Source organism: Delphinapterus leucas, chromosome 1 (assembly GCF_059928025.1).
Source record: "Delphinapterus leucas isolate spDelLeu-1000000601 "Yukka" chromosome 1, BTC_Dleu_Yukka2, whole genome shotgun sequence".
NCBI lineage: Eukaryota > Metazoa > Chordata > Mammalia > Artiodactyla > Monodontidae > Delphinapterus > Delphinapterus leucas.
The window spans coordinates 15,147,374-15,173,319 of NC_143129.1; the positions used below are offsets into that span (position 1 = coordinate 15,147,374).

At 41.4% G+C, this 25,946-nt stretch overlaps 1 protein-coding gene, 1 long non-coding RNA gene and 1 other non-coding gene across 8 annotated transcripts in view; 2 read left to right on the plus strand and 1 right to left on the minus strand.

Annotated features, from left to right (window-relative positions):
* LOC111177458 (uncharacterized) overlaps positions 1 to 25,946 on the plus strand; it is a 274,619-nt gene that overhangs the window by 65,682 nt on the left and 182,991 nt on the right. The gene's annotated exons all lie outside the window — the stretch shown is intronic.
* Positions 1,389 to 4,024, minus strand: LOC111171407 (Golgi-associated RAB2 interactor protein 4-like). Its single transcript, XM_089906686.1, is given in 2 exon segments — positions 1,389 to 2,411; positions 2,413 to 4,024. Coding segments are annotated over 2 exon segments (1,893 nt in total). The 5' UTR covers positions 3,457 to 4,024; the 3' UTR covers positions 1,389 to 1,562.
* On the plus strand, positions 22,468 to 22,574 carry LOC115802822 (U6 spliceosomal RNA). The gene has a single exon (XR_004023365.1). It is a non-coding gene; the product is annotated as a U6 spliceosomal RNA (small nuclear RNA).

Here is a 25,946-nt window from a genome sequence, read left to right on the forward strand (position 1 = left end):
GTCCAAATATGTTCAATGAATTCTATTTTTATTTTCACTGAACAGGCCCACTGTAAATAGAAATTGTATGTGATTGTGATTAGCTATTTCTTAATTCATGTAGAAGAAAAACATTTCAATTACCAATACATATATACTCGATTTTTTGAACTTGAGTCATATACATAAGAATTAAACTCATAATTATCTGTCATTATTCTTGTTTTTTTTTGTTTTTTTTTTTTGCGGTACGCGGGCCTCTCACTGCTGTGGCCTCTCCCGTTGCGGAGCACAGGCTCCGGACGCACAGGCTCAGCGGCCACAGCTCACGGGCCCAGCCGCTCCGCGGCATGTGGGATCTTCCCGGACCGGGCCACGAACCCACATCCCCTGCATCGGCAGGCGGACTTTCAACCACTGCGCCACCAGGGAAGCCCAATTATATATTTTTAAGTATATTTTTATCATGAAAAAGGGAGAAAAGTCACTATATCCCACCTGAATGGCTAAAAGGAAAGAGCTAAACAGTATCAAGTGTTGGCAAGGATGTGGAACAACCAGCACTTTAATACATTCCTGGTGGGAATTATTATTTCCGCAGTCATTTTGGAAGGAAAATAGCTTGGCAGTATAATCAGAAGCTGAACATATGCATATATTCAATTCCATTCCTATGTATATGCCGAACAGAAGTTTATGTATATGTTTACCAACAGATCTGTATATAAATGTTCATAATAGCACTATTTTTAATAGCCCCAAACTGATAATAACTTAAATCAATAACAGAGTAAGTTGTAGTATCATCACACAGTGGAATACTGTATAGCAGTGAAAATAAATGGACGATCGCCAGGAAAGTCATGCACAAACCTCATAAATATAATGTTAAGGGAAAGAAACCAGAGTCAAAGAGCACATACTATGTGATTCCAGTATGTAAAGTTGAAAAAGCAAACAACATTCATCTATGGTGTTGGAAGCTAGGGTGGTGGTTACCCTTGAGTGACTGCAAGGGGGCACTTCCAGAGTTGCAGTGATGTGCCGATGCTTCGCCAGGTGCTAGTTTCATGGGGTTGCTTATCTTGTGAAATGTCATCCAGTGGTATGCTCACGATGGCACGCTAGCTAATACTTGCTGTTCTGATTGCGAGCTAATACCTGGGCAGGGAATGGCTAAGTCTAGGTGAGAGTGCTTGCGGTTCTGATTGCTAGCTAATACTTGTTTCTGTCCACTGAATAGCCCGAGGGGACATGAGTCCTGTTCTTGCTTTGTTTACAGACCTTCAGGGGCAATAAGCGTTTATAAAAAGAATAGGGGAATAGTGAAGGAGAGCTTCCCAGACCATAGTGTGACTTTGAGCCATGGCCCTGGGGGGCAAAGCCAGAAAGGAGTGGAAGTCAGATGCAGCACTGCTGTTGGCGCTGAGCATGTGTGTGAGGTGGGGCTGCCCTTGACTGGACACTGGGTCTCAGACTGTGGCACAGCTGACATCACAGAATCCACTGTGAGGCTACGGCTGGGCTTCAGGACCTAGAAATTCAGACAAAACACTGCATGCATTCTCAGATTGTTTGGTTTTTTATTTAAATTGCAGTAAGGAAGCTGAAATGGGCTCTCCAGGGGTATTTCCCTGAGCCCTGGTCCCCTTTGCAGCTCCCAGCTCTAGGTCCTGTTGATGGGCTTCAGCGGTCACTGGCTCCATGGTCTCAGATGTCACACCTCCAGTGATCTCCAGCCCCTGGCCACTCTCTGCTGTCTCTACGATGGCCTCCATTCGGGTCCCTTCCACTGGCTTCGCCAGGATGCTCACATATTTATCGCGTGAGGAGGCCACTGTCTTTGTAGTAAGCCTGGCTCTGACATTGCTGAAGAAAGAGCTGATCCTACTGAGTCTCTCGGTGGTGGGACCTGAACTCGCTGTAGATAAGCTCCTGCCCGATTTGTACGAGGTCCTGGACTCGTTGGTGATGGGAGCACGGCTGATGCCTTTGTGAGCAGTGCCCTGCTCGCTGCCCCCCGGGCTGCCGTGGCCTTTGTCCTTTTGGTCATCTCTAGTGGCTCTGCGGCCGCCTGAGCACGGGCCAGCTGCTTTCTGGATGGTCTTGTTCCCCGCTGCCTTGTGGTGGCTTTCCACTGAACTGCAGAGCGAGGGGCTCGTAAGAGCTCTGTCCTCTCCCCGGTGCTCCCTTCTCTCCCTTCTTCCCTTGCGGGCCTGGGACACCCTCTGTGAGCTGCCATCCTGTTCACTCACTTTGCCTTCCTGTGGCAAGGTGGAGATGAGGGTCCCCTCGCCCTCCTCGTCGGCTCTTCCTTCAACAGTCTTGCTGGTAGGTTCTGCCCCGACCACAGTCATGCCGGCCTTTGGGGAGAGGCTGGTGGACGTGCTGGAAGCATACCCTGAATAGTTCGCGGCACCTGCCAAGCATACCCTGAATTGTTCGCAGCACCGTTTTCCTGCTCCTCAGGGATGTTCTGGCAGTGCCCCCAGTGGCTCTGTTGGTTTTGCTTCCTCCTGGACCGTTGCTGGCTGTGGCTGCTGTGGCCGTGCTCTGCTCTTCAGGGGCAGGAGACTTGACCACTGCCACGCTCAAAGCACTCGCTGCGGTGCCTCCTGCCACCCCTGCTGTCTCCACCTTTGTCGTTGCCCGCAATGCTGACGCTTTGTCAAGCACTGTAGGTTTTGCTTTTGCAGTGGCCACATCGGGCATGGTATCGGGCTTGTGGGAGTCCAGTTGGATCCCCTCCCCGCCAGCAAAAGCTGCAGACGTGGCCCCGGCCAGCTCAGAGCACGAGTGGAGGCTGCAGATGCTCACCTGGTCCTGATCCCACTTGCCTTGGAAATCCTCCACTGCCGGGCTCCTGCCGTCCTCCTCCTCCTCGAACACAGGCAGGCAGATCATGTCCCAGGCTGGAACGGTGTAGGTGCAGCTGAGACCCTCCACTGGTGTTCGCAGGAGGTAAATCAGCTCTTCCCAAGAGGTGAAGAGGTCTTCCTGCGCGTCCAGAGGGGCACACAGCTGCAGGTACCAGGAGCGGCCAGTGGCAAACTTCACGCGCAGCTGTTGTTTCTCACGATTGTGAGTGGAGATGCTCACGAACTTCAGGGGAAGGAGCCTGGTGAGCTCTAAGGTCTTTGCAGCCTCGTGGCTCTTGCCCTTGGCGGCCTGGCTGTGCTCAGCGTGCTCTTCACAGCCGGTGGCCCATCGGGCCAGCAGCATGGTGTCTGGGAGTGGGAGGACGGGGCTGCTGCATGTGATGCCCACGGTCACCATGCAGACACAGTTGTGCACGTCAATCAGGTCTCCCCTCTTGGTGATCTGGATAAAGTCGCTCTCGAATACCGGGGCGTCCTTGAATATGTCGTATTCGCCGTTGCGCAGTTGCTGCTGCAGCTTCCCCATGGTGGTGTTGAACAGGCCCACCCCGGTGCTGCTCCGGGCCGTGTGATACGGGAGCAGAGAGTCCCCACTCATGGCTGTCTTTGATCGACAGGCAGCGCGGTTAAGGCGGGCCCCTGGCTCTTCGCTCCCTCGGCCTCACTGGCAGAAGAGCGAGCTGCGGTGCTCCTGTGTCGCACACCGGCGGCCCTACGGCAGGTCTTCCGAGCCCGCCCCACAGGCCCCCACCTTTGCCTCAGGGTCTCCCAGAGGCAGGGGTGTGGGTAGGGGCACAGATGATCACAGCGGGGACGCTGTAGGGCGCCTGGACCCCAGGCTGAATCTCCTCAAGTGTGTAGAGCGGTATGGTAGGCTCCCCCTCTGCCTCACCTCGCTTCTGCTTCTGGGTTTTTATCTCCCCAAGAGGCTGTGGTGAACTTCAGTCCTAGTGAGAAAAGTAACCACTTTCTCAGCCTAACCCCCTGGCACAGCCTATTTATCCTCTGATGGCCTTTGTGACCTATCCCTGTCGCATAGCCCTTTCCTCATTGTGACCTATCCCTGTCGCATAGCCCTTTGCCTCATTGTGACCTATCACTGTCACATAGCCCTTTGCCTCATCCCCCAGCTGCCCCCTCAGGGCAGGGCACCCATCCTCTGCCAAAGGAGGGGGAGGACATGTCCTCCCGCGGAGGACAGGCCCATCCTGCCAGGGACTCAGGTGCGTACCGAAATAAAAGTGTCTTCAACTGGGAAAGTTTTGTGTGGGTCCTTTTTCTTTTCCTCCCCCAAATTCAGCTACTGGATGAAATCTATAGGAATGTAAGATGATGGGATAAATTTGAACCATTTAAGCTCATGGTTTAATTGTATCGAATAACGTAGAGTTGGCAGTTGCGATCCTTAGTCTGTCCTTTCGTAAAATCTCAGTAAACGTCGACGACGGTGATTTTTAATAATCACATTAAAAATTGCTTCTCCTAGGCACCATGCTGCATGCTTCACATGTGGTGGTAAGAATGCTCTGAGTTTGGTACTGTTAACCACTGTTCCCAGTTTATAGGTGAAGAAATTGAGGTTGTATCTCCTGTTTAAATTCCCAGAGCTAATGGTAGCAGAGGCACTATTTGAATGTAGGTCTACCTGATTCTAAAGCCTTTGTTCTGAACCACTACAGTACTTAGCCTCACAAAGAAAGCTTGGCCCAGCCAAATGTTTTCAAACTGGACTGATTTAACTACCTTTAAGAAGACCTATATGGTGCATTATTAGAAGCTGCGTAATTAATTTTATGTGTGTATATATGTTATGGAGAGAACCCAAGACAGCAGTTGGGCTGACCTGGGGATTAAATTATCCAGGGGATCACTCAGATCCTCCCTTCCTTTATGCTTGTGCAAACAGCCTGTGTGTGGAAACCTAGTCATTCTTATGACATGTCCTCCCCCAGTGAAATGGGGGGTGAGTAGCCTGAGATGTAAGCTTTGATTCCAAGAGCCTGCCAGATGCCGTCCTGTAGTAACCTCCCTACCAGGCAGAAGTGGTTTGGAAGCCTTGACACCTGTGGGGAGCATGTACCATTAGACATCCCGCCTCATTGCCACTCCCACAGGGCTAGTCACAGAACAAGTGATTTCTAAATTGTGACTTGAAAGTTCTGAGAAAGGCCCTTGCGGCCAACTCTCTTATCTCCAGTTTGATGTTATGCTTGAAATCCCACCATAGAGATTCATTCCTTGAGGATAAAGGCTATCTTTCTGTTAAAATACACACACCTGTCCCTCAACAGATGACTGGATAAGCAAAATGTGGTCTCTCCGTACAGTGGAATATTGTTCGGCCATAAAAAGGAATGATATATGTCACAACATGGGTGAACTTTGAAAACATTATACTCAGTGAAAGAAGCCACATATTGTATGATTCTGTTTATAGGAAATAGCCAGAAGAGGCAAGTCCATAGAGACAGATATTAGATTAGTGGTTGCCTAGGGCTGGAGGGAGCAGAGAATGAGAATGGGGAGTACAGGATTTCCTTTTGTGATGATGAGAAATTCTGGAACTACATAGTGGTGATGGTTACACAGTAATGTGAATGCACTGAATGCCACTGAATTGTGCACTCTAAAATTACAGTGGTGAATTTTATCACAATCACACACACACACACACACTCCTGCTCATTTAATAGATGGGTTAAGAGCAGTTATCTTTTCATTGTTCCCTGTCTCAGGGGAACTCATTCAATCTTTCACCATAAAGTATGTTGTTAGCTGTAGTTTTATTTCAGAATTGCCCTTTGTCAAGTTTAAGAAGTTCACTTCTGTTCTTAGTTTTCTGGGCATTTTTATCGTGAAGGATTATTGATTTTTTTCAAATGCTTTTTCTGCATCTATTGAGCTGATTACTTGATTTTTTTTTTTTTTTTTTTGCGGTACACGGGCCTCTCACTGTTGTGGCCTCTCTGGTTGCGGAGCACAGGCTCCGGACGCGCAGGCTCAGCGGCCACGGCTCACGGGCCCAGCCGCTCCGCGGCATGTGGGATCCTCCCGGACCGGGGCACGAACCCATGTCCCCTGCGTTGGCAGGCGGACTCTCAACCACTGCGCCACCAGGGAAGCCCCATTACTCTTGTTTTAGATTAATATTCCAAGGGTTTTTAGTAAACATATTTACCACAGTTGAAATTTACAGGACCCTTGTTTTTGTCTTTTTTTTTTAATTGATTTTAATTTTTTACTGAAGTATCATTGACTTACAATATTAGTTTCAGGTGTGCAACATAGTGATGCAGTATTTTTATAGATTACAAAATGATCATGATAAGTCTAGTTAACATCTGTCACCAAAGTTATTACAATATTATTGACTATATTTCTTATGCTGTACGTTACATTCAGTGACTTATTTGATAGCTAGAAGTCTGTAACCTCTTAATCTTCCTCGAATACTTCATTTATCCCTCACACCCTCCCCTCCGGCAACTACCAGTTTGTTCTCTGTATCTATGAGTCTGTTTCTGTTTTATAATGTTTGTCCATTTATTTTGTTTTTTAGATTCCACATATGAGTGAAATCATATGATATTTGTCTTTCTTTGTCTGACTTATTTCATTTAGCGTAATACCCTCTAGGTCCATCCATGTTATTGCAAATGGCAAGATTTCCTTCTTTTTTATGGCTGAGTAATATTCCATTATGTGTGTCTATCTCATATCTTCTTTATCCATTCATCCGTTGATGGACACTTAAGTTGCTTCCATATCTTGGCTAGTGTAAATAATGCTGCAGTGAACATAGGCGTGCATGTATCTTTTTGAATTAGTGTTTTTGTTTTCTTCAGGTAAATACCCAGAAGTGAAATTGGTGAATAATATAGTAGTTGTATTTTCAATTGATTTAGGACTCTCCATATTGTTTTTTGTAGTGGCTGTACTAATTTACAGTCCCACCAACAGTGTATGAGGGTTCCCTTTTCTCCACATCCTCTCAGCACTTGTCACTTGTTTTTTTTAATAATAGACAGCCAGCTGTTCAGACACGTGTGAAGTAATATCTCATGTGGTTTTGATTTGCATTTCCCTTGTGATTAGTGACGTTGAGCATCTTATCATGTGTCTGTTGGACATCTGTATGTCTTCTTTGGAAAAATGTCTATTCAGGTCCTCTGCTCATTTTTCAATTGGGTTGTTTTTTGCTGTTGAGTTGTATGAGTTTTTTGTCTATTTTGGGTATTAACCCCTTATCGAATATATCATATGCAAGTATTTTCTCCTATTCAGTAGGCTGCATTTTCATTTTATTATGTTGAGGTGTGGTATCTTCTATACCCATTTTGTTGAGAGTTTTTACCCTACATGGGTTGAATTTTGTCAAAAGATTTTTTTGCATCTTTTGAGATGATAGTATGATTTTTCCTTCAGTTATTTAATGTGGTGTATCACATTGATTGATTTGCAGATAGAGTGATCTTAATCATGGTGTATCATTCTTTTAATGTATTATTGAATTCAGTTTGCTAATATTTTGTTAAGAATTTTTGCATCTATGTTCATCAGTGATATTGGCCTATAATTTTTTTTTTTTGTGATACCTTTGTCTGGTTTTGGTATCAGGGTGATCCTGGCCTCATAGAATGAGTATGGAAGTATTCCTTCCTCTTCAATTTTTTTGGAATAGTTGAAGAAGAATAGATGTTAACTCCTTTTTAAATGTTTGTTGGAATTCACCTGTGAAACTCTCTAGTCCTGGATGTTTTTTGGTGGGAGGTTTTTTTTTTTTAACTGATTAAATTTCCTTAGGGTAATTGGTCTGTTCCTGATTCAGTCTTGGAAGATTGTCCATTTTTAAGAATTTGTCCATTTCCTTTAGTTGTCCATTTTATTGGAGTATAATTGTTCATAGTAATCTCTTATGCTCCTTTGTATTTCTGGTATTTTTTTTTTTTAGGTTTTTTTTTTCCTTTTGCAGTACGCGGGCCTCTCACTGTTGTGGCCGCTCCTGTTGCGGAGCACAGGCTCAGCGGCCATGGCTTACAGGCCCAGCCGCTCTGCGGCATGTGGGATCCTCCTGGACTGGGGCACGAACCCTTGCCCCCTGCATTGGCAGGCGGACCCTCAACCACTGTGCCACCAGGGAAGCCCGGTTTATCAATTTTTTAGATTTTTTTCTAAGAAGCAGTTTTTAGTGTCTTGATCTAAATCAGATCAAGTTTTTAGTGTCATTGATCTTTTGTTTTTGTAGTCTCTGTTTCATTTAGTTCTGCTCTGATCTTTATTAGTTCTTTCCTTCTACTAACTTTGGGTTTTGTTTGTTTTTTTTTAGTTCCTTTAGATATAAGGTTATTTATTTGAGACTTTTCTTGTTTCCCGAGGTAGGCTTGTATTGCTATAAACCTCCCTCTTAGAGCTACTTGCCCTACATCCCATAGATTTTGGAACACTATGTTTCATTTTCATTTTTCTAAAGATATTTTTAAATTTCCCCTTTGATTTTTTCATTGACCCATTGGTTCGTTTGTAGCATATTGTTTAGACTCCATGTGTTTGTGTTTTTTGCAGTTTGTTTCTTGTAGTTGATTTCTAATCTCATAGTGTTCTGGTTGGAAAAGATGCTTTATGAGATTTCAATATTCTTAAATTTGTTAAGACTTGTTTTGTGGCCTCACAAGTGGTCTGTCCTGGAGAGTATTCCATTTGCACTTGAAAAGAATGTATTTTACTGCTTTTGAATGGAATGTTTTATATATATATAATTACTTGGTCGAATGTGTCATTTAAGACCAGTGTTTCCTTCCTGATTTTCTGTCTGGATGATGTGTTCATTGATGTAAGTGGAGTGTTAAAGTTCCCTGCTCTTGTAGATTTTGCTTGTTTGTAAAACTCTTTATCTCTTCTTCAGATCTGAATCGTAGCCTTGCTGGGTAGAGTACTGTTGCTTGTAGTTTTTTCCCTTTCATCACTTTGAATATATTGTGCTACTCCCTTCTGGCCTGCAAAATTTCTGCTGAGGAGTCAGCTAGCAGTCTTGTGGAAGTTCCCTTGTATGTAACTAGTGCTTTCCCTCCTGCTGCTTTTAAGATTTTATCTTTCTCTTTAATTTTTGCCATTTTAGTTATAATGTGTCTTGCTATGGACCACTTTGGATTCATCTTGTTTGGGACTCTTTCTTCCTCTTGGACTTGGATGTCTGTTTCCTTCCCCAGACTGGGGATGTTTTCAGCTATTATTTCTTTAAATAATAATAAATTTCTTCTGCCCTTTTTTCTGTCTCTTCCTGCTGGGATCCCCATAACGTGAATTTTAGTAGGCTTGACGTTGTCTCACAGGTGCCTGAAACTATCCTCATTTTAAAAAATTCTTTTTTCTGTTCAGCTTGGGTGATTTCCACTACTCTGTCTTCTGGTTCACTTATCTGTTCCTCTGTATCAGTCTACTGTTGATTCCTTCTAGTGTATTTTTTTATATCAGTTATTGTTTTCTTCAGCTCTGTTTGGTTCTTCTTTACATTTTCTAACTCTTTGTTAAACTTTTCACTTCGTTCATCCATTCTTCTCGGAGTTTGTTGAGCATCTTGATGATCATTACCCCAGACTCTTTATCAGGTAGATTGCTTACCTCCACTTCACATAGTTCTTCTGGGGTTATGTCTTCTTCCTTTCTTTGGAACCTATTTCTCTGTCTCCTCATTTTGCCTAATTCTGTGTGTTTATTTCTGTGTGTTAGGTCAGTCAGTTACATGTCCCAATCCTGGAGAAATGACCTTATGTAGGAGATGTCCTGTGGGGCTCAGCAGCACATTCCCCTCTTGTCACCAGAGCTGTACACTCTAGGGGTGCCCCCTGTGTGGACTGCACGGGTCCTTCTGTTGTGGTGGGACTGACTACTATGGGTGTGCTGGTAGGTGAGGCTGGCCCCTGGCCCAGTTGACTGCCAGGCCCTCCCTTGTGCAGTGGCTGGATGCCCACTGGTGGGCAGGGTTGGATCCCATCCAGCTTGGTGTGCAGCCCCGGGGGGCGGGGGGTCTCATGGCTGGTGCTGGCCCATTGGTGAGCGGGGCCAGGTCCTACCACAACCCTTGTCTTTGAAATTTCATCCCAGGATCATTCAACAAATAACTGTGACCATTAAAGGCCGTGGTGGATAGGCAGATTTTCACATTTTAGCTTTGTTATGAATGACTTTGCCATATTTGGTAAGAAAGAAGTAAAAAGAACCCTTGAGTTTGCCCTTTATTTAATTCATAAAACAAAGAAAAAATTAAAAAAAAACCCATCCAAACTGCCTTTTACTGAGTACGAGGCTATCCTTCAGGATTTAAAGCAGTTTCAGGTTTGACCATTCATCCTCAGTTATCCTGTGTGTAAGGTTAGGTGGTATCCAACTCACTTAAAAGCTGATGAAAGTCATATGACCCAGCAAATAAGCTGGCAGGAAAGAGCCGTTTTTAGACCTCATCTGGTGCTTTCATATACTTTAAATGCTGACATTTTTTTACCTATGAGTTACATAAACAAAACCTTAGATCAACGTGTTTCATTTGATGCAATTCTTAAGAAAAATGTCAGTGGGATAGACTTTGTGAAAGAAGAGTAATGCAAGTATGTATGGTGATGGTAGAAAGATATTATTTTGTAGAACAGATTTATTACAGCAGAGTTGGCTGACAAAAGTATTTCAATGAAGCAAACTTGTAGGATTTCCCTACTGACTTCTATTTTTCCTTGAAATGTGATGAGATAAAAACTGAGCATCTGGTAACATGCTGGTGACACAGTGCCTAGTGTGGCTTTTGTTTACTGGAGCACCAGTGGGAGTTTTATCTGTGGGATATTGTCATTCCAATTTAGCAGTTTGTTTTGTTTTTACAGTATGTTCCACCATCTCATTTCGACCGCCAGCTGTTTCTGGGTTCCTCCTTCCTGTCTCCTTTTGTTTATATTCTATCTCAGAAAAAGTCAAAACTCTGAAGCTTTTCTTCCTTGAGTGAGAATGAAGTGACAAATAGGTCCAAAGCAAAAACAGACCTCACCACAGTAGGTCCTGTGTCAGCCAGGTTAGGGAGCTGAGAAATTAGAGAGTCACCCACATTGTGTGATTGCAGAAGGTACTGAGCAATACCCTCTGCTCAGAAAAGACACCTAACTTATTGTTCTGTCATAGTGCCTACATCCCAGACATGAGATCTATTTCTTTAAATCGACCTTCACATTCAAGAGTCTGTTATTGAAATGTAATGACTCCTGGAAGGAGTCGTTTGTTTGTTTTTGTTTAACCAACTAGCTTTGGCCTAGTGGAGATGAGTTGAGAGCTCTTTGGGAGTAAAACATTCTAGGAGAAGGGAGGTGATTGCTTTGAGGGACTGTTTTCATGATTCTTCTATGAATGCTGTAATTGAATGTTTTTAATTAGAATTTTTTCAGTGGCTCTGATAAACACCTTGAAGTCCTTCTACTCTGTTTTTTTTTTTTTAAGTGTTGCTTGATTTTTTTTAAAGCAATTACTTTTCCAAGAATGAAAGATATGATATGTGACAGAAAATGAAATAGGAGTAGGCAAAATAATTTCACCTAATTCACAATTTAAGGAAGTCTTACCCGTTGTATTGTCTTTTAAATGTCATGTCACAAAATGAAAAATTAGAGTTACTTTGCTTGGAGTAAATGCCCTTATTAATTTGATTTGGATTTACTTATAGATAGGAATGACTAGAGTTGATTTCTTCAGAGGATTGCCTGCTTTGATTTTGTATTGGCGTCTGCCAGGCCAAGAAGCTTAACTAATACTTTCCTGGTGTGTTATAATGCTTTGTATTTCTGTTACTAGTTCCCTCAATCATTTCCTTATTGGAAATCAAAAGTGTCTGGCAATTACAGAAATAACTTACCTGATCACAGTCTGCCTCAGGGGCTTGGGTAGGACAAAGGAAACGGTGACTGTTTTCCATTTCATTTTGGGAAATCCACATATGATAGCTGTTGCTATGTGTACATTAGGAAAATAGTTATCTGAAGCAGACAACTCACCTTGGAGAGTTTCTAAACTTACCCAAAGAGTCTATTCTAAGAGATCAAAAATTTAGCAGTTGCCTTAAGATAGTTGCACTTCCCTAGTTTTACGTAAATTACTACCTCTTCCAAAAGTTGATTGCACGTAGCTTTACTGCCTGAAATTTGCTTTCTCAAAAGCACATTTCATTTTTTAAATGAAATTGTTACATGACATTCATCATTTTTCAATTTTATCATAGCTTCTAAAGTGACTCATGATTAATAGTGGAATTTAAATATCGAACTGAAAAATCAAAGTGTGAAATTCTGGATGAAAAGCAAATTTTAAAAAGAATGCTGTGGGACTTCCCTGGTGGTGCAGTGGTTAAGAATCTGCCTGCCAATGCAGGGGACATGGGTTCAAGCCCTGGTCCGGGATGATCCCACATGCTGCAGAGCAACTAAGCCCATGTGCCACAACTTCTGAGCCTGTGCTCTAGAGCCCACGAGCCACAACTACTGAGCCCACGTGCCACAACTACTGAAGCCCGCATGCCTAGAGCCCGTGCTCCGCAACAAGAGAAGCCACCGCAGTGAGAAGCCTGCGCACTGCAATGAAGAGTAGCCCCTGCTCACTGCAACTAGAGAAAGCCCGAGTGCAGCAATGAAGACCCAGTGCAGCCAAAAATAAATAAATAAATGAATAAATAATAAAAAAAAAAAGAATGCTGTAGTTGTAATGGTAATGGTCATGGTGGTGCTCATCTTTGGAAAAACTATGTATAGAAGCAACAGTTAAATCATTGATATTTTTGGTATATACTTAATTAAGTGTTTAGTTTTTGTAAAAGTAAGTCATTTGGATTTAAAACTATTTTTAAGAAAGTTCTAGTTACAGATTTAAAAACCCAACTCTTTAGCCAATGTTCTAAGGTGTATTTATTTGAATAAATGAATTATAAAGTTTTTGAAAAGTCTGTCAATTGATATTAATATCAGTATATTAATAGGGCTAGACATTCCATTATTTTATAATGCTCCTGATTTTAATACCGATTTCTGAATGATACAGGACAGATGTCATTTTTATGACAATTCACAGTTTAGGAAGTTATAGCCAATTATCTTTATAGGTATATATACTATATTTTGTTTCATTTGTAGAAAGTGTAATTGGTTCCTGAGTCTAGAGTAAGTTTACTTACATTTGAATCTGGGCTGATGCACTTAACCTAAGTGTCACTTCAGACAAGCTAAACTGTGGCTAAGTTTTCTCATCTGTAAAATGGGTTGACAACAGTACCCATTTGATAGGCTTATTGTGAGGAATAAATGTATTAATTAGCAATAATGAATTACCCTAAGCTCTTCCTGTTGTGCCAGATACATAGTAAGAGGGCATTAAACAATTATCATTATTACTTGATTATAAAGACTGTATTATCCAATAATGCTGGAGTCATAGAGATCTGGGTTTAATCCCTAATCCTAGACTTATCAGTTAAGTGACCTTGGACAAGTTAGTTAACCTTTTTGATCTCAGTGTTAACATAAATATAATAGGATTGTTGTACTGGGTAAGCTTATCTCATGTAACTTAGCACATCTTTTGGTTGGATTAGATATGATAAATGGCAGCTCAAAAAAGAATGTAGTTTTCTCCTTTTTCATTTCTAATTTTACTGATTTGCATCTTCTCTGTTTTCTTCTTGATGAGTCTGGCTAAAGGTTTATCAGTTTTGTTATCTTCTCAGAGAACCAGCTTTTAGTTTCATTGATCTTTGCTATTGTTTTCTTCATTTCTATTTCATTGATTTCTTCTCGGATCTTTATGATTTCGTTCCTTCTGCTGACTTTGGGTTTTCTTTGTTCTTCTTTCTATAGTTGCTTTAGGTATAAGGTTAGATTGTTTACTTGAGATTTTTCTTGTTTCTTGAGGTGAGATTGAATTGCTATAAACTTCCCTCATAGAACTGCTTTTGTGGCATCCCATAGGTTTTGGGTTGTTGTGTCTTTGTTGTCATTTGTTTCTATGCATTTTTTAATTTCTTCTTTGATTTCTTCAGTGATCTCTTGGTTATTTAGTAGTGCACTGTTTAGCCTCCATGTATTTGTGTTTTTTACAGTTTTTTTCCTGTAATTGATTTCCAGTCTCATAGTGTTGTGGTCAGAAAAGATGCTTGATATGATACCAGTTTTCTTAAATTTTCCAAGGCTTGATTTGTAGCCCAAGATGTGATCTATCCTGGAGAATGTTCTGTGTGCACTTGAGAAGAAAGTGTATTCTGCCCCTTTTGGGTGGAATGTCCTATAAATACCAATTAAATCTAACTGGTCTATTGTGTCAGTTAAAGCTTGTGTTTCCTTATTTATTTTCTGTTTGGATGATCTGTTCATTGGGGTGTTAAAGTCCCCTACTATTGTGTTACTGTCGATTTCCCTGTTTATAGTTGTTAACATTTGTCTTACTTATTGAAGTGCTCCTATGTTGGGTGCATAAATACTTAAAATTGCTATATATTCTTCCTGGGTTGATCCCTTGATCATTATGTAGTGTCCTTCCTTATCTCTTGTAACAGTCTTTATTTTAAAGTCTGTTTTATCTGATATGAGTATTGCTACTGCAGCTTTCTTTTGATTTCTGTTTGCATGGAATATCTTTTTCCATCCCTTCACTTTCAGTCTGTATGTGTCCCTAGGTCTGAAGTGGGTCTCTTGTAGACAGTTGTGCATGTGTATGCACAACTGACACCACAGAAATACAAAAGATTATAAGAGACTACTGCAAACAACTATATGTCAATAAAATGGACAACCACAAAGAAATGGACAAATTTTTGGAAAGGTACGAATTTCCAAGACTGAACCAGGAAGAATTAGAAAACATAAACAGACCTATCACAAGTAATGAAATTGAAATTGTAATTAAAAATCTTCTAACAAACAAAAGTCCTGGACCAGATGGCTTCATAGGCGAATTCTGTCAAACATTTAGAGAAGAGCTAACACCTGACCTTCTCAAACTCTTCCAAAAATTGCAGAAGGAGGAACACTCCCAAATTTATTCTACAAAGCCACCATCACCCTGATACCAAAACCAGACAAAGATATCACAGTAAAAGAAAATTACAGACCAATATCACTGATGAACGTAATGCAGAAATGCTCAACAAAATACTAGCAAACAGAATCCAGCAACACATTAAAAGGATCATACACCATGATTAAGTGGGGTTTATCCCAGGAATGCAAGGATTCTTCAGTATACATAAATCAATCAATGTGATACACCATATTAACAAATTAAGGAATAAAAACCATCTGATCATCTCAGTAGATGCAGAAAAAGACATTTCAACTACATGAATCAAATGACAGGATTTTCTAAGTTGAAACTTAAAAACAGAAACCCGTGGTTAGGACCAAGAATGAGATTCCTCTAACTAATTTAGGCATCAACAGTTGGAATTTAGACCAAACAAATAATATAACAAGCAAGACCCATTCAGAAATGAGTATCATACAAACACAGTTCTGTTCCAAGTGTGGGAAAGTATCAGGAAGTTGGGAGATCTCCTTTTGTTCCTGGAGTCTTACTGAGCTTGAGAAGAAAAGCCAGTTGAGGAAACCTGGTAGAGAAGAAGGCAGGCGCTGATTCAGAGGAAGAACTCTATTTTTGCCCTCATATCATCTTCTTTTCGTGTTAAGACCTCTTAGAAGAAGTTCCAGCGTGCTTAGGAGTGCGCCGCCGCCTCACTGCACTGGGAGCTGTCCCTCCCGTCATCCGTCTGGACCTTTCTGGGGCTGCCTGGGGAATGGGCAGTAGGAAGCCTTCCCTGGGCAGGTTTTTAAAATTGGAACTGAGAAAAGTAAACCCGTCTCTGAGTTCCTAAAATGTAGCATGTATGGCCTATGGTGTGTCAGCAACGTGTTTCCCAGCACGGTTTCAGAGAGGAGGAAGCCGCTTTGCAAAGAGAAAGAGAAGAGGGAAGCTGTCGTGGAGAAGAGCGAGGGGGCAGGCTGGGGGTGTTCGACTTGTCTGTGGTTCTGCTGTGTATGAGGCTCACCATGCACCGTCCTGTCCACGTGTTCCTGAGAGGCACACCTTCCTTAAGTTCTCTTAGCACAAGTCCTGTTAAGAAATCCAGTCTGAGCTGGGTTTGTATCCCCTGCAACCTAGGATCCAAATTATTTTATTTTCACCTATTTCTCTCCAGTTATTTGGATGTTAAATTCAAATTAACGTGAGAGAAATATTGGAACAATAATAGCAATGAATCGTGCTTATAGTATGCCTGGCACTATTTTTTGCACTTTACTTATATTAACTTATTTAATCCTCAGAATGATCCAGTGAAGATCCTGTGGTAATATCTCCATTTTATATATGAAGCACAGTGAGATTAAAGAATTTGTCCAATTTTATATGTATATATTAGCACCAACATTCAAACCCAAATGGCCTGGCCCTGCCATGCTGTAACCACTACTGTCTCTGCCTCTGACTGGTGTGCTTCTTTCCTTCCCTCCCAGCCTTTTGTCTGTCCCACTCTGGCTGCAGTGTCATCTCACAATTATTAAATGAGCAGACGAAACAGAAGTGCCTGTTTTGAAAGCAATAGCCCCATTTCGTCAGTTCATGTGTTTGTGATCACAGCTGGGCTTATTCCCCTCTGCATTTATGAATTCTGTCACTCCTCACCCAACAGCGTCTGGATACAGACTGTTCAGTCTGGAAGGTACAAGATAAGTTGGGCACAGAACTTACTCTGAAAGCAGTGCCAAGTAGCTGTGTGACTATTCTCAGATTTTAAGGTCAGCTCATCATCTAGGAATTAAATTTCACTGGGAAGTTAATGTTCTCAGAACGTCTGGGACTGGTGTGTTCTAGATTAAGACATTTCCCCCATTGTTTACAGATATTTCAGCCTCTCAAAAAGCTCATCAGTCACACACACACACAGACACATACACACATTTATCCACGTGCCTCCCTCCATCAACAACTGGAAGTTGTCACAATTCACGCATCACCAGAGATTTGCTTTGATGTCCCTGCCATCTTCCAGTAAAATCTGCGTGATCTCGTCTGCATCTTGTGGCCTGGCCTTTTGTTGCCTGGTGAATTTCATCATTGTCATGTGATGCTCTCTGTGCTCACCTTTCTTCACTTTTTATAAGGTCATCATTTAAAAATATATGATCATAAAAGGCTTGTTTCAAACAGTTCTGTTCCTTGAATATCAAGGTGTTCAGTCTCCAGGTAGGTATTCTGATATTCACAGTGTCGCTGAAGATGTCATGGCTGAGAAGGTTTCTTTGGAAGTGATCTTCAAGGATGGGTGTGTGTGTGTGGCTAATAGGGTGGGGTTAATGCTTGTTGAGTGAGTTATTTTGTGAACCATCAATGGGCCTGATTTTCCTGGGAACTTGTGTTTCTTTAAATACTTGTCAGATTATTAGTGCCTCTTGTTCTAAAATGTCATGATCATAGTATAGTGATTGCTTATGCGTCAGTGTTTTATAAAGAGTTGCTTTTTATTTTAAAAGACTGTGTGGAAAAATCTGCTGAAACCCTTCTCTCAGTTAAGCCATATACGAGACTAAGGATTCTGACCATAAGGCTGTGTTAGAATCACTCCCCATAATGAGAAGAGTCACTGATAGGATTGGTTGCGTTGGAAGAAAGGTTGAAAAATAGCGCTTCAGGAAATAAGATGATTCCTAGTTAAAGCTGGAAGATGAGGGCCTAGCTGAAATTTAAAATCAGGCAACCAAGGTTAAGTTTGAGGTAAATATCGTTTACATACAAAAGAATCTGTAATTATATAGCCACCTGATTAAAGGAAGGATTTTTGAATAAAAGATATGCAAGAGGGGACAAGGAAACTTTTGGGGGTGGTGGATATATATGTTCATTGTCTCGATTGGGCTAACGGTCTCTCTGTTGCATAAATGTGTCAGAACACATGTATGAACACATTTAAGTGTACACTTTACACTGTAAACGCATGCAGGTTATTGTGTGTCTGTCACACCTCGATAAAGCTGTTAAAAAGAAAAAAATCATACGGATCCAAATCACAGGAAGCCTTTCAAGTAAAGTGCTCACCAGCGAGTCCTTCCCTCCGCCTGCGCCCTCTAGCCTGGGAGGTGAGCCAGGCTCCATCCCACAGGGGAGACTTGTATTAGCCCCACAAAGAGGAACATGTGATAAATGCAGTGGAGGGTCCACCAAGAGGGATCATTTTTAGAACCACTGCACATTGGGAACTGGGGGGAAATTGAGAGATTCTCTAATACTCTAGGAAAATAGATTTACAGTTTCTAGTGACTTGTCCAAGAGAGTACAGCTATTGATCGGAAAACTAAAGAAAGCAAGTGATTTTGGAGAGGGGGGTCAGTGAGCTGCCCTTGAAGGCAAGCTGAGCTTGGACACGTGTTGCCGTGGAGACGCGCCTCACAGCCAGAAGAGGAAGGTCGCGAGGCATAGAAGCAAAAAGAACAAGGAGCATATGGACAAGACTTTTAGTGACGATACAGAACATGGAGAACAGCAGTGAGAGATACAGTTGGAACCGTTTCCTTTTTAAGGAAAGTAATGAATTGAGTGAACTTTCCATGACCAGCTTCTACAGGGAGGATGATTGTTTTCTTATGTGACACAGATCACTTTCTACTCAAAAGTTCTTATTATTAAATAACATGTGGTACCCCTCAATTCTTATTAATAGTTTTGGAAATTCAGAGTTATAAATACAACCTAAGACAAAAAAAAATCTTACAAAAGTTTGACTGTAATGAAGATACATTTCTAGTTATTTTAAAATTCATTTCAGAATTTTATTAGTAAAAGTACAGACTCTGTCCTAATTATAAATTATAACGTAATACTTTCAGCTGAATAACAAAGGAGTAAAATGTTTTTTGAAAAACATTTCAAAATAAAAAAAATAACATGTATAGGGGTGTCTGTACATATGAGGAATTTGTCTTTTTACTTGAATAAACCAAGTTGCAACACATTATGTAATACTTGCATAAATATGTCATGTAAAAACCTAAATATATCTCCATTTGCATTTATATGACCATAAATGTATCTTTAAAAGGACTGAAAAGATTCACATCAAAGCGGTTACTTCTGGGCTTCCCTGGTGGCGCAGTGGTTGAGAGTCTGCCTGCCGATGCAGGGGACACGGGTTTGAGCCCCGGTCCGGGAAGATCCCACATGCCGCGGAGCGCCTGGGCCCGTGAGCCATGGCTGCTGAGCCTGTGCATCCGGAGCCTGTGCTCTGCAACGGGAGAGGCCACAACAGTGAGAGGCTCGTGTACCATAAAAAAAAAAAAAAAAAAGCGGTTACTTCTGAGGAAGACAATGGGATTGGATGGGCCACCTACAAAATCTGATTCAAAACGTCTCAACATGGAGAACATCTTCAGGTGTTAACTGTGTATTTAAAAATATGTTTCAAAAAGATGCAAAAACAAATATAGTGAGTAACAGACTAAATATTTTAGTGCCTTGAAGCCTAGAAATGGAAAATTAGAAGTGACTATTCTAAAAATCTGTTATGAATGGATTAGTTAGTAAGTGGAATTGTAAATGTATTTATATATATCTCTTCACGTAGTGGAGCGTAAGCTTATAGGTCTCATTTTTCCCGGTGGCAGCACAGGCTAAAAATACAAATGAGTGAACAAAGAATTTAGATAAATGCATAGATGGAAGACCCGTACTGCCTTATAAAGGAAAGTCATTGAGATCTGGGCTGTATTCCTAAATCACAGAAGATTATATTTTCAGGGCTGAAACACTGAGTCACGTGATAACTGAGTATTTCCAGGACAGGTTTATACATGTTCTTCAGGTGTGACCTTCTCAGGCTTTTCCTTGAGCACCTGGTGTTCTGTCTCTTGTGCCCTGAAAGAGTAGGAGGTGATTTTCACCCTCTGGGAGTTCTGAGCTTGGCACTCTTGCCATCCCTTCTGTCTCTGATACTCAGATCACCTGGGAGGGAACCTGCCCTTCCTGGGATTGTAGTATGTTTGGTCCTCAGTGTCCCCATAGGTCTTCAGTGTCTTTAAAGGTATGATTTTTGGTAATTTATTCGGCTTTTTCTAGTTGTTGCAAGAGATGCCTTGCCATGACCTACCACATCTTTCATGGAAGGGAAATCCTGCAGGCTGTGCTTAAAACCTCATCTTGATGTCGCATGTAATCACCGACAGCGTATCTGCCAGGAAGTATTTCACACATAATTTTTCTTTGCCGGCAACTGGGAGCACATGGCCTGTGGGTTGGATTTCCTCAGAAAGAGGGTGTTGTTTGTGCCCTTCCTTCCGGGCTGGGAGCGTACTCTCTGCGGGGCTGCCTCCTCGCTGTCTGCCACAGGCCCCAGCGCACCCGGGCTGTGTTGTGCCTGGCTGCAGCACAGCCTCTGTCCACTGCCTGGGTCCTGGAGCCGCCCCAATCTGTTCTAGCCCTGAGAAAGGAGTGTCCATCCCGCCTCTGTTTCAGCATCTCTGTGGGGGTGATCCCGTCATCTTGGAATTCCTGGAATGTTGTCACCATGGTCCGTCTCCATAGAGACTTCTAGTTTATGTTTTGAAGATTATTCAAAGGGGCTGTAATAATGTATTTCTTTTTTATTCACCACTTCCCTTCCCTTAAACTATAAACTCGTGGTTTGAATTTAGTGCCAGGAAAAGTTCTTTCTTTAGAGTTGACATGTTTTTTACTGTGCAATTATGGCATAATGGCAGCCACACAATTTATTATTCTCTATCTGCCTGTCTATCTATCTATCTATCTCTATCTGTCTATCATCTATCATGTATTAGACCTTAGTATGAGGGTATGCAGAACCTCAGTGGCAGCACTGATGTTATCTTGTAGTCAGAATGTTTACATCTTTTTAGTCCTTGACTTAAAAGTTTTTTACTTTCCTTAGTTATGTCTTTCGTTTTAATCTATTTTAAATCCTTCTGGGAATAGGAGGGATATAAGTCATTTGACACATAAAAGTAATTGTGTAAGAATTAAACATTACACTTCTTAATATAAATTTGGGTTTGCTCAATTAGCATGCAGAGCAACAACAATGGTGAATATTTTAGAATGCTAATCAATAGAACATTTTCTTAAGGCTTATTTGATTATACTATTGAATTCTGCTCACACATATAAATACTTTATAATTCATGAGGCAGACTTTATTCTTATACCAAAACAAATAGAGCCAACATTTATCATCTGTTTATCTCTGAATGCATCATTCCCCTTATCGTTTAGAATAATCTTGGGAGATAGAAAATATCCTTAGGAAAATTGAGAGAAAATTGAACAGCGTGTCTTTGAGCTCAGGGTTCCACAGTTTGTTGCATTACATTTTAAATGGAGCCAAGATTATTCACTATTTATACCTTTGTTGTTAGACAGAGATTGCTTTCTATCATCATTTGTTCAGAAACAGAAGACATCTGGTAGTAGATTGTGCTGAAATCATTTGGCTGGGAAAAAAAGGAAAAAAGTATCCGTTTAACAGCCTGCCAGATGGTTGACAAAGAATGCCTTCACTAATTTGTGGGACAATTATTCTTAAGTACTGGGCTGTTCCTGAGAACAAAATGCTCAGATGAGCAGAGAGCTTCAGACAAAAAATGTAGCCATACTGTAATGATTCCATAGGCGTTACCCAACTTTTCATTCCTCGATTAATTCGCTTTAGAGCACAGGTTTTCTGAGTGAAGAGAGAGTGGAGTACGTTGGATTTCAAATCCAATATCTTGATAATACTATATTGTTAACTAAATTTTAAGCATCGAATCCTTCCCAGTTTTCACACTTACCTGAAAGGGAATGTGATCTAAGATTGACACAAGCGCATGGTTATCCAGAGCAGACAAAGTCCCTTTTAGGATACTTTGAGCTTGATCGTAGTCTCCATGTGCATCTTCGGCTGATGCTATCTTTTTATCCTCCCTGGATTAATTTAAAAGTGAGAATCATGTTACGGATAAGAAGCCGCTCTTTTCCTTTGTCTTGGCAGGAGCTAGAAAGAAGTACTTTGTTGTTTTTTTTTGAAAGCCTTAATTCTAGATATTGTTTGCTGGGTTTCTACCCTCCTGGATGTTAGCTGCTCTGGAAGCTTTGCCGGAAAAACCCAGAGCTGTCCTGCCACCTTCTGCATGATGCAAGGCAGAGTCAGGGGCTTTGGTGTCAGAGCCAGGGTCCCGTCTTCGCCCTGACAATATTGCTATATGCTCTGGGGAAATGACCTAGTCCCCCTAAATTTCAGTTTCACGTAGGGTTGTTTTTGAGGATTAAATGAGAAAGTATGTTAAATGTTCGGTAAGTGGTAGCAAGAGTAATGATGATAATAATTATCTGCCACCATGATAAACACCCATCCTTCCCTGTTTACCTTCTCTATTAAAATGCATAAATATTTCTACTAGTAAACCTCTAAATATGGTTTCTCGCTCCTGTCTCTCTTCCATGAACACAGATTTAAGTGTCTATCCTGTCTTTGTCATTAAACACTGTCTGTGTCTATCTCAGCTTAGGCTGCCGTAACCAAATACCATGGACTGGGTGGCTTTACAAACAGAAATCTGTGCTTGCTTCGGCAGCACGTATACTAAAATTGGAACGACACAGAGAAGATTAGCATGGCCCCTGCGCAAGGTTGACTTGCAAATTCGTGAAGCGTTCCATATTTTTGAACTGCTTTGTAACTAATCAAGATTAATTAATAATTAATATCAGCACTTCCGCTTTTACCCATGAAATAACATTGTGCCCCACAAACTGACATTTGGGGTTTCAACTGAGAATGTGAGCCTTTTTAAAGCAGGAAAGAAGATGTTGATGTAAAAGAAAGTACAAAATAAATTGAGCTTTTTTTTCTTTATAAATTAAAAAAAACAACCCCCCCCAAACTCAGAAATTTATTTTCTCATAGTTCTAGAGACTAGATGTCCAAGATCAAGGTGCCAGCATGATTGGTTTCTAGTGAAGGCTCCCTCCTTGGGTTGAGAAACTGCCACCTTCTTGCTGTGTCCTCACCAGAGCAAGCTTTCTAGTGTCTCTCCTTATAAGGGCCACTATTCCCAGCATGAGGTTCCCACCCTCAGGACCTCTCCTAAACCTAATTACCTCCCAAAGGCCCATTCTCTAATACTGTCATGTTAGGTTGGGCCTCAGCAGGGCCATCCTCCCTTTACCTTGTAAGTTCTCAGTGCCCAGTGCAGTGCTGCCCTGGGGACAGGAAGTCACATTGTACTGTTGCCTAATTAAGTGACCGGTTCAATCTCTGAACTTCTCAGAGTGACACAGGAGCTCCACTAGTGTAAACTGCAGACATGCTAAGTCAGAAAAAACCTAAGGTTCCAGGATCACCTGAAAAACTAGGAGACAGCAGCACCACCACTGTTCTCAGAAAGAATAACACTTTCTCTGGTGGCACTTCAGGGGAAATGATTCCACTCTAGGCAGTAGAGCGTGGTGGTTAAAAACACAGACTACAGAGTTCAGATGGCCTGAGTTTAAATGCCAGCTCTACCACTTCCGAGCTGTGTGAACTTGGGCCTCAATTTTCCCATCTTTAAAGTGAGGATAAGTAGCTTTCTCATAGAGTGGTTGTGAAGATTAAATGATGCATGCACGCACACACACACACACACACACACACAGTCTCTCACACTCGGTGAGTGCTTAGAGCAGTCTCTGGCACACAGTAAGTGCTATGTAAATGTAAGCTGTTGTTATTATTCATTTGGGGAGACAGGCCTGTGACTGTGTGTCCCTGTCATCTGCTTTTCTGCATATCTACAGGTGGACCAGAGCCCAGGATACTGATGCCAGCATGACTCCCACTGATTAAGCACATTCCTTTTTTTTTTTTAAATTGAAGTATAATTGATTTACAACATTGTGTTAATTTCTGCTGTACTGCAAAGTGATTCAGTTATACATATATACATTCTTTTTTATATTCTTGTCCATTATGGTTTATCACAGGATATTGAATATAGTTCCCTGTGCTCTACAGTAGGACCTTGTTGTTCATCCATCCTATATATGCTAGTTTGCATCTACTAATCCCAAACTCCCACTCCTTCCTTCCCCCACACTCCTCCCCCTTGGCAACCGCAGGTCTGTTCTCTATGTCTGTGAGTCTGTTTCTGTTTCATAGATAGCTTCCTTTGTGTCATATTTTAGATTCCACATATAAGTGATATCATTTGGTATTTGTCTTTCTCTTTCTGACTTACTTCACTTAGTACGAGAATCTCTAGGTCTGTCCATGTTACTGCAAATGGCATTATTTCATTCTTTTTTCATGGATGAGTAGTATTCTATTGTATATATGTACCACACCTTCTTTATCCATTCGTCTGTCAGTGGACATTTAGGTTGTTTCCGTGTCTTGGCTATTGGGAATAGAAGCATATTCCATTCGTGAGCATCTCTCATCTTCAGTCTCTTCGGACAAATGAAAAGGAGTTAGTATTCATCTCTAGGCTCTCGGATTAAAACGAATGTGTGTTTTTCTGTTTTACTTGTCTGTGAAGTGCTGAGGGGCATACACACAATTAAGGAATTTATCCAGGGGATGATATTTGATTCCAATTTATCCTACTTTTATGAGTTTTGCCTTTTTTCTTTCTTTTTCAAGAATCTGTACAGCCAAGCCAATTTTAGTTATTGATGAAAATACATACTGTTATCATTTTAGGTTGTTAGTCAACACACTATGGTCATTTACTTGCAAATGTAAAATTTAGGGATGGGGAAAAAAAGACTTTGATCTGGACTATTACAAAAGTCTGTGTTTTATTGACCTCAGCTCTAATTTTGCAGTAAATATGTAGATGACTAAGAAAGTGGAACTAAATGCTGTTTGCCATTCCATGTGGTTTTTCCAGTTGAGAAGTGGCCCAGCAGAATCTGTGCATCGTGTGATTATGTTTTTAATAACAATAGCTATCTTTCATTGAACACGAAATGTACCTTTTGTTGATACATAGTTATCATGTGCAAGGCATTTTATATATACATGTATGTTGTTTTTGAAAAAGACATTTTAGCCATGCCAGGGTATCTGCTTAGGATGTAGGAAGTAGACTTTACCCCTTTTCTCTTATATCTATTGGAGTTTCGTTGCTACCCTAGGAGCAGAGGGAGAAACCCTCCATTATGAATCCATCTGTAACCATAAATTTGCATAGAAGTAGAGGAGTTTCCTCTGAGGAAAGGGGCCCATAATGATGCCTTTCTTTTGGAATCCAAAGTTGTTAAACATTTTTAATTAACTTACGTAGCCTTCATTTTTTCTTGCCTGCAGGGAAGAGCAGTGACACTCTTGAGAGTGAATCCATCGCTACCAGAGTATATGTGTCTAGTGGGTGAGGTTCTGTCTCAGGGCTGGAGGCTAAAGGGAAGCTCTGGTTGTGAGACCGTGAATTAGCTGACCTTGGAAGCACATAATTCCAGTCCAAACACTCTCACCAAGAGCAGTGTGTGTGTTATTGAATAAGAGACCTTATCCCATTTGGCACCCAGGCCAGTGTTGTCATGGAGTGCTCCTGTCTGAGCTTGTCTTTTAAACAAGGTGCTGCATTTATCAAACCTTAAGGAATGATGACAGTCTAAGGATGTTGCTAGGAGTTGTACCCCAGCTGTGGTGGAGGCACCCAGGACCCCAGTTTCAGTGACTGTGGCACCAAAGGCAACAGGAGCTGTTGGTCTTTAATCTTTAAGAGGAAGAGTGCTCTCATTCTTACTTGGGTTAACGTTTTGGGCATGTTAACATTTCGGAAGAGGGTCAGGCATGTGATTGTGTGGTCCCTTATGCGGAGTTTGGCCAGCCTCAATTCTCAGTCATGAAGCTACAATGACCCAGGGATCTGCTGGAGCAGTGACATGGCATTTACCGATCAATAGGCCATGAAGAATTGGACAAATTATTGATATTTTGACATATTTGTTGTAGGTTGTCAGTATACAGTATTTTCCTCAATTTTATGATTGTTTCAATTCGGTAACATTTAAGTATCATAACTGAGGTAAAGGAGAAAGAGCTTTGATTGA